This window comes from Lutra lutra, chromosome 16 (genome assembly GCF_902655055.1).
Source record: "Lutra lutra chromosome 16, mLutLut1.2, whole genome shotgun sequence".
Lineage (NCBI taxonomy): Eukaryota > Metazoa > Chordata > Mammalia > Carnivora > Mustelidae > Lutra > Lutra lutra.
The window spans coordinates 36,965,838-36,978,529 of NC_062293.1; the positions used below are offsets into that span (position 1 = coordinate 36,965,838).

At 38.6% G+C, this 12,692-nt stretch overlaps 1 protein-coding gene across 11 annotated transcripts in view; it reads right to left on the reverse strand.

The window, feature by feature from the left end:
• The window catches only part of ACACA (acetyl-CoA carboxylase alpha), a 243,255-nt gene that overhangs the window by 181,856 nt on the left and 48,707 nt on the right, over positions 1–12,692 (reverse strand). For all 11 annotated transcript variants that reach the window (XM_047708298.1, XM_047708296.1, XM_047708299.1 and 8 more), the window contains 4 exons: positions 11,394–11,526; positions 9,955–10,093; positions 1,855–1,964; positions 965–1,046 (listed from right to left, as the gene is read on the reverse strand). In XM_047708298.1, the coding sequence (XP_047564254.1) occupies positions 965–1,046; positions 1,855–1,964; positions 9,955–10,093; positions 11,394–11,526 (464 nt within the window). The remainder of the gene's footprint in view (positions 1–964; positions 1,047–1,854; positions 1,965–9,954; positions 10,094–11,393; positions 11,527–12,692) is intronic.

A 12,692-nucleotide genomic window follows, 5' to 3' on the forward strand; every position in this document is an offset into this window, starting at 1 on the left:
TGTACACTGAATTAAATTCCTGACAAATCTGACTTTATCATTGTTCATGATCCAATTTCACCAGGTTATCAAGGTCTTTTTTTTTTTTTTAAACCAATCCTAAAATAAGGACTAAAAAGTTTGGGGTTCAAGTCTGAAATATGCCCTCCTTGGTCTTAGGGGAACCCAAAAGGAAGATTTATCTTTTTTTTTTTTTTTAAGGATTTTATTTATTTATTTTGACAGCAACGGAGAGATCACAAGTAGGCAGAGAGGCGGGCAGAGAGGGGGAAGCAAGCTCCCCACTGAGCAGGGAGCCCAATGTGGGGGCTCGATCCCAGGTCCCTGAGATCATGACCTGAGCCAAAGGCAGACACTTAAACGCACTAGCCACCCAGCACCCCAGGAAGATTTACCTTTAATAGGGTTTACAATACATAATCATCATTGTGGAAGATCTCTGAGATAAAGAGAGAAACCCTTTGAGCCATATACTCTTGATTTCTCTCTCTGCTATATAGCACAGCAAAAAAATCGGAAGAAAAAGCTCTCACTTACAAGAATGTTACCTATACACTCAAATGTGAAGGCGCTGATTCATATTTAAGGGCACAGTGCTAGAGTATCCTAATACTCAATTATCTCTGCTACATAAAAGAGGCCCTTTCTCCACATATTTTCTTAAAATTAAGGGCAAAGTTTAAAAGGCCAGTGTTTTGGAAATCAGAGCCTTTTCCATATATCATGGAAAAGAACCTGGGGACAGAAAAGACAATCAAAATGAAGAAAGGTAAGTAGGATGTAAGAAATAAGGAAGAGGAAAAAAAAAAGAAAAAGAAACGAAGAGGGTTACTCTGAGAGTTGTTAACTGACGAAAAATAAGAGCCCAGTGCATGTTAAACAGAAGAAAAGCAGAACATGGAGTGGAACATGGGCAAAACTGACAGAACCAGAAAGACAGGAAAAGTATGTCAGAAAGGCTTACCCATGAAGGCGATGCCATTTTTCAAAAGAAGTTCTGGGAGCTTGGGATTCTCAGAAGCATGACCCCAGCCAGCCCACACTGCCTATAAGGGAAGATAATACGATTTGTTCTTAAAATTCACACTAAAAAAACCATGATAAACTGTGTTACTCTCTACAAGACTCGCCCTACTCCATGAGGTACAATAGCTCCACAAGATCCTAACACTTAATTCAGCTTCTATGCTTGATTCTTGGCAAACTTTTTAGAGAATAAAAATAAGCAGTCCATTATGGCACAACCTCTGAAGAGGTCAAAATAAGCTGAAGTTGATATTAAGATTCAGCTAGTCTTGCTGCTCTTTAGGAAACTCAATTCATAGCCTTTCCAGTAGACTCTATAGAGCCCTTTCTAGAAATATTGGTTTTCTTTCACAGATTCAATTACTTTGTCCACCCAACTCCACATTTATATCCAGTGGTTATACTGCCATATAAATCTCTAGTTTTTTTCTCTCTGGGCTTTAGGACATTTACCCTAAATTTCCTAACACAATATAACAGGGAAGAAATAATCTGCTTCTATACCACCATATTCTGAGCTAAGAATATTCCACTGGAAACAGGAGCTTTTACTTACTTGAGATAGTTTGAAGGTGAAATGGATAACATAAATAATCTCTGAAAGACACTTACAAAACTTCTGTATTATGTTTATTTTACTTTTGACTCATTCATTTTTTCCACCTCTCTTTTCCCGATCTGTTATATCCCACATAAAAAAAAAGCTTTTATCAAACTTTCAACAAAGATGTTTTATATAAAATTTTAAAGTTCTTCTCTGGATATCCTCTTGCATTTAACAGTCAGATGGCTAAACCTGGTCTGAAAGGACACGCTGGCATCTCTTACTTGTACTGGAATCCTTTTGGCAATATCAAGAATTAATTCCACATTTGCATAGTTGTTGTTGTTTGGTCCTCCTGGCACCGGTACATAGTGATCTGCCATTTTAATATATTCTGAAAATGCAAGCAAATTAACAGACACACGATTTATTTTCAGAAATATAACAGAAGAGCAAAACTTTGTAAAGGACAGATACCATCACAGGTAACAATGGGACAAACTGCATTAACAGGGTTAAGTCCCAGGACCACTTAGTTAGAGGTTCTGACTTTATGAAGTCACGGGCACTAACATGTGCTAATCTCATATTCAGGAAGCTCTTGTACTAAAACAGCTGTTCTCAAACATTTCATTATGTAACCTTTGAGAAGGGTCTTTAAGATCTCTGTATCAAGGATGACATGTCACTTAGAGACCCCTGTACAATTATTCTATTCTGATAAAAAGTTTCAGTCCCGACACCTTTTCTAACTTGCACTATTCTCCAAGAAAGCCCTTTTTCTGTTGTAGAGCCCAGACGAACTGGGAAAAGAGGGTAGAGCCTGAAGAAAGGTTTGTAGACTGGATGAACAGGAAAGGTCAGTTACAGGCAACTAGCGAGTGCTGGAAGAGAGTTGATCTGGAATGCTGGAGATGGCAGCTATTTGAAAGACACTGTTAAAAGATAACTTCTTTCCCTCCCTGCATTTTTTTTTTTTTTTTTTTTGCTCAGTATTCCCTGACATCTCTCTCTTCCTACTCTGGCAGCAAACGTAGTAGACCACTACAGCGCGCAGTAACTATACTAAGCAGTTTACATATATTACGTAATATTCAAAAATCCTAAAAGTAATAGGTATTATTGTCACCTAGTTTACAGGAAATTGGCTTGGAGCAGTCAAAGAACTTGGCTCAAGGTCCATCTCTACCATATTTATGTTTATTCTATCTTGTTATTAATTTTTAAAGGTTTCATGTCCTTCTAAAAAAAAATTCCAAAGATACGAAGGCCTGAAGTTTGTTCAAAAGAAACAGGTTTTTTGTTCTCTTTCACAATAAAAGGGAAAGCATGTGAAACATTAACAAAAATTAGGTAATATATCAGGATGTAATAATACTATTTTTTTTTTTAGATTTTATTTATTTATTTGACAGAGAGAAATCACAAGTAGGCAGAGAGGCAGGCAGAGAGAGAGAAGGAAGCAGGCTCCCTGCTGAGCAGAAAGCCTGATGTGGGGCTTGAACCCAGGACCTGGGATCATGACCTGAGCCGAAGGTAGCGGCTTAACCCACTGAGCCACCCAGGCGCCCCAGTAATACTATTTTTTAACAGCTGAAATCACTTATTGTCCCACCACTCAGAGATAATAAGTTTATGCTTTGATGTACTAGAAACCATAAACTGTTAATCAACCTAACAATATATTGTGGGTATCTTCCCATACGTGACAGAGAGATACTAATACATATTTAATATTTTAGATATATTTAATATACACTTGATATTTCAATGGATATCTACCATTCCATAATGTCACAAAAGATCATAATTCATTTAACTACTAACTTATTGTTGAACATATGGGTCATTAATGATTTGGAAAATGTTAAAATAATGCAATGATGAATATCCCCATACTACTGTCCAATTATACCCACAGGATACATTCCTAGAAGTACAACTACTAAGTCAAACGGTATCCACATTTTCAAAGATTGAACCACATTAGACTCTCATTAGCAACATGGGTGACAAGTTATCTGTACTCTAACCTATATTAGATGTTATCACTCACTCATTTATTTATTTATTTATTTGAGAGAAAGTGAGCAAGAGAGAGCAAAGCGGACAGAGGGAGAGGGGGAGGGAGAAGCAGCCTCCCCATTGAGTAGGAACCCTAACATGGGCTTCCATCCCAGGACCTTAGGATCATGACCTGAGCCCAAGGCAGACACTTAACAGACTGAACCACCCAAGTGCCCCTTATCACTCTTTAAAATTTTACTAGTCTTATAAACTAAAAAAATCCCAATCGACCATTGTTTTGCTTTACATTTCTTTGATTACCATTAGTATCAAATTTTTCCTTGTATATTTATTGTTCCTTTTTCGTTCTTTTATCAACTACCTAATTCATGTTCTTGGTTCATTTTCTACTGAAGGGTGTAATTTTCTCTATAGACACTCTTTGCTGCAAAGTGTTTTTCCAGATTACGATTTAGCTTTTTATTTGCTAAATAAAAATTTTTATATAGTCAAATCCATCCAACTTTTCTACTGTGGTTTAGCCTTTTCTGAAGTTCCATAGCCGTGGGTACAGAAAAGAAAGTTATATTAATTGCTGACCTACATCATGTAGTACATACATGCTCATGAATGTACTATGGTCACCAACCAGCAAAAGTTCAGAGTTCTACACCAATCAGTTTTCTACTATCACTACTGCAGACATGAAATTCCCTTTCATGCCGTGGTAAGTAAAAGAAAGCATTTTATCTTATCCACACAGCTTGGACCTCTCCATTGTCTCTTGGTTCCCAGTTGCTGTAATTACCACCAGAGATGCTATTCTAGAGAATAGTCACAAATGAACAAAACTCACCTCAAAAGAGAACACTTGGTTCTTTACCAGAGATTGCACTAACCATCCACATCTCCAACTTTCCCCAAAATGAGCAAAACATAAAAAATATGCAACTGGGTTGATTATTACCACCCTCACTATCAAGCATGCCTGCTCCCCCCAACTCCAGGTCTCAGACGATGAAGTCCTCTCCTCATGTGAAGAACCAACTCTTACATCTAAGGCTCCTTCTTCATAATCTTTTAAATTACAAAAGTAATGTGTCTTTTACATTGGATTCCTATGATGGCTGCACAATGGTACAAATTTACTAAAACTCATAGAAATGTGAACTTTTTATGGCATATAAATTATATTCAGTAAAGGTACTAAAATAATTAACATAATAGAAAGGTTAGAAAAAAGGAAAAATTATCCAAAATATTAATTCCTTAATTCATAACACTAGTATTATAATCCTTTCCAGAGTTCTAATTTTCAAATAATTTTTAAAGAAATTGTAAAATTGTAGAAAATCTTTGTAAAAAAGTTGAAAAAAGCAGAAAGAGAAATAAAAACACCCCAAAATACCACCCTGAAAGACAACTAGTATTACTGTTGGTATATGCCATTATCCCTTTTCCTGACTATATGCAATGTATTTTTTTCCCTATTATTGTATCACCCTATAGCTAACTTTTTTCTTTGCAATAGTGATGGACAGACACACTGTCTGTTCCCATGATCCCAGTTTCCAGATCTTTATACCTTAAGGAATCCCCCTTTCCTTGGGTGTGACCAGGATCTATGAGTTGTTTCTAGCCAAGAGAATATGGCAAGGACAATAAGAAAGTACCTGATCTTACTAGAAGACTTTGCCTTGCTGGCTTTGAGGTAGCAGGCAGTCATTTTGGGATGGCCCACATGACAAGGAGTCAAGGGTAGTTTTTTGGCTAATGACTGGCTAAACATTCAGGCCCTCAATCTGATAGGTCACAGAAAACTGAAAGCTGAGTTTGAAAGTAGATCCAGCTGGGGCACCTGGGTGGCTCAGTGGGTTAAGCCTCTGCCTTTGGCTTGGATCATAATCTTGGGGTCCAGGGATCAAGCCCCGTATTGGCCTCTCCGCTCAGTGGGGAGCCTGCTTCCCCCTCTCTCTCTGCCTGCCTCTCTGCCTACTTGTGATCTCTGTGTCAAATAAATAAATAAAATCTTAAAAAAAAAAAAAAGTAGATCCATTTGAGTTTCAAAGTAGATCCATCCCCAAGTCAAGCCTCAGATGAGACTACAAACCCAGCTACAAGTGACTGCAGTCTTGTGATAACCTGAAGCAGAAGACCCAGCTAAGACATGCTCTGACCTACAGAAACTGTGAGCTACTGACTATTGCCAAGTTTATGGTAATATTGTCACACAAAATAGATAAATAATGTAGCAATATTAAACTGCATTTCAGACCAAGAAATCTTATTCCACAACATATTTTTTTAATGTCTGCATGGTACTTCACATTATTAGTGTTGCACATTTTATGCAACTAATGCACCCATGCTGGACATTTAAGTTACTCCTAGTTTCACATTATTTAATTTTTTTTTTCCTTTTTTTTTTTTAATTTTTTTTAATTTTTTTTTATTTTTTCAGCATAACAATATTCATTATTTTTGCACCACACCCAGTACTCCATGAAATCCGTGCCCTCTACAATACCCACCACCTGGTGCCCCCAACCTCCCACCCCCCACCCCTTCAAAATTCTCAGATCGTTTTTCAGAGTCCATAGTCTCTCATGGTTCACCTCCCCTTCCAATTTCCCTCAACTCCCTTCTCCTCTCCATCTCCCCTTGTCCTCCATGCTATTTGTTATGCTCCACAACATTATTTAATTTTTTTAAGATTTTATTTATTTATTTGACAGAGAGAGAATGAGAGCACAAGCCGGGAGACAGAGGGAGAGGGAGAAGCAGGCTCCCTGTTAAGCAAGGAGCCCAATGCGGGGCTCCATCCCTGGAACCTGAGATCATGACCTGAGCTGAAGGCAGAGACGTAACTGCCTGAGCCACACAGGCATCCCAGTTTCTCATTACTTTAAATAACACTACAATGAATGTACATCCTTGTATGAATACATCTACCCCATTACTGACTTTTTTGTTCCTCAGAATAAATAACAGGGAATATGCTTATTTTTGTCCACTTGTGCTCTAGACTACACCCACTTCCGCCTTCTCCGGGTCCCTGTACGCCTCCATTCCTTTCCCTCTTTGGCTCCTTCCTCTCAAATGCTAAATAGTCCCAAGTCTCTTTCACTCTTAAAAATAAAAATCCTTGGGACGCCTGGGTGGCTCAGTTGGTTAAGCCGCTGCCTTCAGCTCAGGTCATGATCCCAGGGTTCTAGGATCGAGTCCCGCATCGGGCTCCTTGCTCAGTGGGGAGCCTGCTTCTCTCTCTGCCTCTGCCTGCCACTCTGCCTGCTTGTGTTCTCCCTCTCTCTCTCTCTCTGACGAATAAATAAATAAATAAAATCTTTAAAAAAATAAAAATAATAAAAATCCTCCATTGGAGAAGGTATGAGCTATGGTGAGTGCTGTGAAGTGTGTAAACCTGATGATTCACAGACCTGTACCCCTGGAGCTAATAATACATTATATGCTAATAAAAAAAATTATAAAAAATAAAAAATAAAAATCCTCCCTGGCCCTTAATTTTTCCTTAGTTACTACCTTTACTTCTTCCCTTCTCATTAAAAATTCTTTAAAAAAAAAAAAAAAACTTGTCTGTATTAGCTATCTCCATGTAACTTTCCACTCATTCCTTAACATCTTGTATTAGTCTGCACACTCATATTGTTCCACTGAAGTATTCTAAAAAATGCTACCAATGATTTCCTATTCCTACTTCCCTGGATTGCCAACTCATTTGGCCCTTCCTTATGGAAATTCTCTTTTTTCTCTCTTCTGTTTCTTCTGTCTCCAGTCATCTGTTCTCAGCACTGTTTATGGGCCACTCTCCCTGAGTCTATACCTAAAATTTTACTCTTCCATAAAATTTCATCCTTAGCCCTCTTTCTCTTCATTTTCCATCAGTTCTTTGGGCGGGGTAGGGGTAGTGTTAACTACTATATGTTTGCTGATAATGTAGCTTCTTAGTTTCCAGCTCTCATTATTTCTAAGTTCTGGAAGGATATATCCAACTTTTTACAGGATTTATAGGATCTGCTTATATCAGAAGTACTCCCAATCTCATCTGTCCACCCTGCAAAAAACCTTCCTCTTCTGGCTCCATTATTATTTAGCTCTTGTTGATGATCCTGTCATCTGCCTAGTCAACCAAATTAGGAACCTAACAGTAATCATCAACTCTTCCCTTTATCACCATGTCTTGCCAATTTTACCTCCCCAGCCTCTAAGCCATCTCAGCCTCGTTATGTTCTGTAGCACTGCCTTCCACAAATGAATCTTCCAAGACGCTATACAAATTGTCCATCTAACTGCTTATGTTTCAAGCAAAGAGAAAGTACCTGTAAGAGATACACACTAAAATACTTACAGATGAAATAATATATCTAGGATTTGCTTCAGAAATTATGTGTGGAGTGGGGAGGAGGTGAAAGTACTGATGAAACAAGACTGGCCACGAGTTGATAATTACCGATGCTGGATGATAGGTAAATGGGAAGGGATTCATTGTACTTTTCTACTTTTGAATTGTTAAAAACAACAACTAATCCATTCAAAATGCTAACCCTTTAATGTCCAACACACACATACACCACACACATACATCCCTAAAAAATTTAAGTCTATGCTCCTAAGGATGAAAATCAGGACCCTTCTTGAGAAATAGTAGATCACATCTTGTACTTTAACAGGTATACCTGTAGTTTCCAGCAAACCATTGTGTCATGCCTTCATACATTTGCATAGACTGTTCTTTCTTCCTGCAACACCCTGCCTGGAATGTCCTGTTGATTGCTTCACTAACTCTTGCCATTCTTGGCTAGGCATAACTTCCTTCAGAAAGCATTCTCTTAACCCTGCTACCAAGAGCAGAGGTTAGAGGTAAGATGCCTCAGCTCTGTTCTCACAGTACCCTGTTCATATTTTTTTATAGCACTTACCTCACTGTATTGAAATTATTTGCTTCCTAGAACAAGATCACATTTTATTTACCTATGGGTCTCCATGTTCACGGAGTAAATGAATAAATGAATTAGGAGTACCAGATAGAAATAGATGGGGGAAAAGAAATCACACAAGGTAGTTTTATGTTTATTACAATTTCATCTTTATAACTATCCCGTGAATTAGACATTATGATCTTCCTTTTACAGATACAAAAATTGTGGTTCAGAGAAGTTAAAGGGTCAAACTAAATGATTCCACATAACACATGCTTTCCAATAAAATGGTACCTTATCTGTTTCTAAATAAGATGATATAATAATCCCTACCTCTTAGGAATAGTCTTACTATCATAGTCTCAATAGTGAGAGAACATACACAAACCAAAATAGGTTTAAAAAGATAGCGCTTTAAGGAGCTAATGTTATCTGTGGGTACTCTACCTTAGAGATTATATTTTAGTGACAAAAAGTACAGAGAGCAAAGACTAGCCATTCCCTCTCAGCTATACTAATAGTCTTTATCTACAACTCTCAGATGGAGGGCCATCTGAGGAGAGAGAATATGTAGAAAAGTTGCAGGATAAAACCCACTTGGGTCCCTCAGAGGGGGTTAAAAAAAGAACCTTAACCCTAAGATTCTCTAAAATTTAATGTAGCTTCGCTTGTAAGGGAAATAGCCATTTCCTTCCAAATCTTTCTACTTACACATGCTAAAGTATGTAGCTTAGCAAATACTTGACACTAGAAGGGATACACCTAGAAACCCCAATCAACACTGGTTAAATTTCTACTTATTTTTACTTAGAACACAGGAGACTGTGTTGAGGTTCAATATAGTAGAATCACTTGTATATGCCTATTACTGACACTTTTTTATTTATTTATTTATTTATTTTTTAAAGATTTTATTTATTTATTTGACAGAGAGAGATCACAAGTAGACGGAGAGGCAGGCAGAGAGAGAGAGAGAGAGGGAAGCAGGCTCCCCGCTGAGCAGAGAGCCCGATGTGGGGCTGGATCCCAGGACCCTGAGATCATGACCTGAGCCCAAGGCAGCGGCTTAACCCACTAAGCCACCCAGGTGCCCCTACTGACACTTTTTTAAAGAGAAATCCTTGGGTTTGGAAATCCTCCTAAGTTAATAGACTCCTACTTAAGATTTTGCTATTCCAATCTTTGTGCTCAAGGGTGATGCTTTCTTTTCTTTTCTTTTTTCTTTTTTAAGATTCTATTTATTTATTTGAGAGAGCATGAGCACAAGTGGGGAGAAGGGGCAAAGGGAGAAAGATAAGCAGAATTCCTGCTGAGCAGAGAGCCCTACACAGGGTTCGATCCCAGGAGCCCTGGATCATGACTTGAGCTGAAGGCAGTAGCTTAACCAACAGAGCCACCCAGGCACCCAAGGGTGATGCTTTTTTAATGCTAATCACTCACCTGCATTGGCTTTCAGGTCTTCAGGTGTTACCATAACAACAAATCGGATTGCACGTTCATTTCGAAACATCTCATAAGACCAACGGCGGATAGACCTCATGCATTTCACTGCTGCAATGCCATTGTTGGCAATAAGAACCTGGGAGAGTGGTGGGATGGGAATTGGAGAAAAGTAGAAAAGGCAGGCAATGACGAAGGAGAAGAAATGAGACCATTTCTGTAGATCTCTGGCTTTCTCTGGAAAGCCAGATTTTCAATTAGGAATTTATGTTGCTAGTCTTGGCAGTTAGGAACCAGCTCCCACATGATCAAGGGATATTTTAAAATGTTAGCTAAGCAAATACTTTAATATGTGCCAGCTAAAAGTTACGCTTTCTATCTTCATTTCTTGAAGGGGGAAAATCACAATTTTTCAAATCTTGTGAGTGTGTGAATTATTCTACCATACCTGTTAGTAGAGGAACAGAAGACAAACTTCAGAGGGATGATGTATTAAGGAATGGAGGACGACTGAACAGCATAATGTCATGCACTATTCTCTGTTATACTGAACAAGGTGCAGAGCCCTGAACACATGTAAGAACACTGGCACCAACCACTCTCTCTCCCCAAAATGCTGAACCCTAAATGCCTTAGAATTGTAGAGACTGCCTTACAAAGAATGGTCACAAGAAAAAGAGGAGAAGAACCAATGATCCTGAGACATCACTGTAAACAAACCTCTCCTGACCGGTCTTGCAATCATGGCCCCGGGATAAGAGTGGCTGGAGATACACCATCTGTCTTTATTGGAAGATTAACAGAAGCACGCCACTGGAGCAACACTGCTAAAGTGGGAATATAGGTCCCCACGCTTTATTCTTATAATCACCGCGATCTCTTTCAGCCAAGTTGTACTGCCAGCTCAGACGTGGTTTAGATAAAAGGGGTACAGAATTACACCTAATGTTTCAAAATATTTGTAATCTCTTTAGGTATTTCATATGGTGTATTCCCTCTAAACACCTCAAATATCTGCTGGAAGCCATTAAGTCACAGTGCATCAAACTATTCAAGACTTCTATTCTGAGAATCCCTCCACTCCCTTAGCTCTCACTCCAATGCAGTGACATATCTCCTCACCACTACCCCACAAGCTAATCTGTTTCTCAGACCCTCTCACAGTGGGGCAACCCAACCCCATAAAACCGCAGGACCTTTTAAAAAGAACCGTTTGACCACCACTTTAACTTTTTAATTAGCTCTGCCTAAATTATCCATGGTAAATACATAGAAAACAGTGAAATTCACAGGACACCATGGAGGCAGAGAGGTTAATTCTGCACAAAGAGGCGGTCTCTGAAAATCCAAATGCCGGTTTTGAGCAAATCTAGACGACGAGTCTAGGCATTGAATCTCATGAGCTTTTGAAAAAAATAATTCAGCAAGTTATAACTTACCTTCTCAATCACTTTATTCCCCCCAAAACGGGTAACAAATTCTGCCGGAGAAGCTACAGTGAAATCTCGCTGAGAGTCTATTTTCTTTCGGTCTCGACCTTGCTTTACTAGATGCAAGCCAGACATGCTGGACCTGTAAAAATAGAGAAACCATGGAAGTCTAAAGATGGATAGGATTTTTTTCACACCATCTATCTCCCCTGGAGATCTGCTTTTCACGACCATACTTACAACAGCACTTCCAACAGCACACTTGTGAAGACTGCACGCATACAGATCACATACTTTTTGAATAGAAGAGAAAAAGATCTTTGTGGAAATTTAAGAAAAAAAAATTAAGTGTTCTTGGATAATAAAAGATAATATTAAGGCTTACCAAGAGATGCCATCACAAAGAGACAGGTAAAGGACAGGATGAAATGAGATGGTAGAGATAAGAGAGACTGGGAAAACTGAGAAAACAGCAAGGCTCTTGTTGGATTACGATCCTTGCACATAGATGACCTTCACCTCTGTATCTCTAGCCTCCATTTTTCTTAGGAGGCTAAACTTTTAACTATCTACTAAGCGTTTTATTTGTGTATTATATAGGTATTTCAAAATCAGTAACTCCAAAACTAAATACAAGGCAGCATAATAGATTGTATTTCAATTACAAGACATTCCTCCTTAAAAAAAAAAGAAAAGAAAAGAAAAAAACATTAAAAAATATCTGAAATCAGGGGCGCCTGGGTGGCTCAGTGGTTAAGCATCTGCCTTCTGCTCAGGCCATGATCTCAGGGTCCTGGGATCGAGCCCTGTGTCGGCCTCCCTGCTCAGCGGGAAGTCTGCTTCTCCCTCTTCCTTTGCCTCTCCTCCCCAACTTGTGCTCATGCTCTCTCCAATAAATAACTAAAATCTTTAAAAATATATATATCTGAAATTGATGTGTATCTTACAACTGATGGTGTGCTTTATTTAACTGGCAGTATTTTTTTTTTCTGAGTGGCACATATAATAATGGTCCCTTAACAATCAATAGTGTGTTCAGGATAGATGAAAGATGTAGTAGAAAACCAGGCCTGGGTTTAAACCCAGACCTGCCCACTTAATAGCTCCAATGATATTAAGCAAATAATTTAACCTTGCTCAGCTTCAGTTTTCTCTTTACAGAATACACATAGTATACAATGTTCTGGTTATTTACCTACTGTCTCTCTGCTCCAAGCTCATCTTTTTATTCTCTGCTCTGTGACAACAGAGCTAAGACTCTGCAAACCTGTTTAGTTCTGCCAATGGGAAGGCAGGATGGTAAGAATA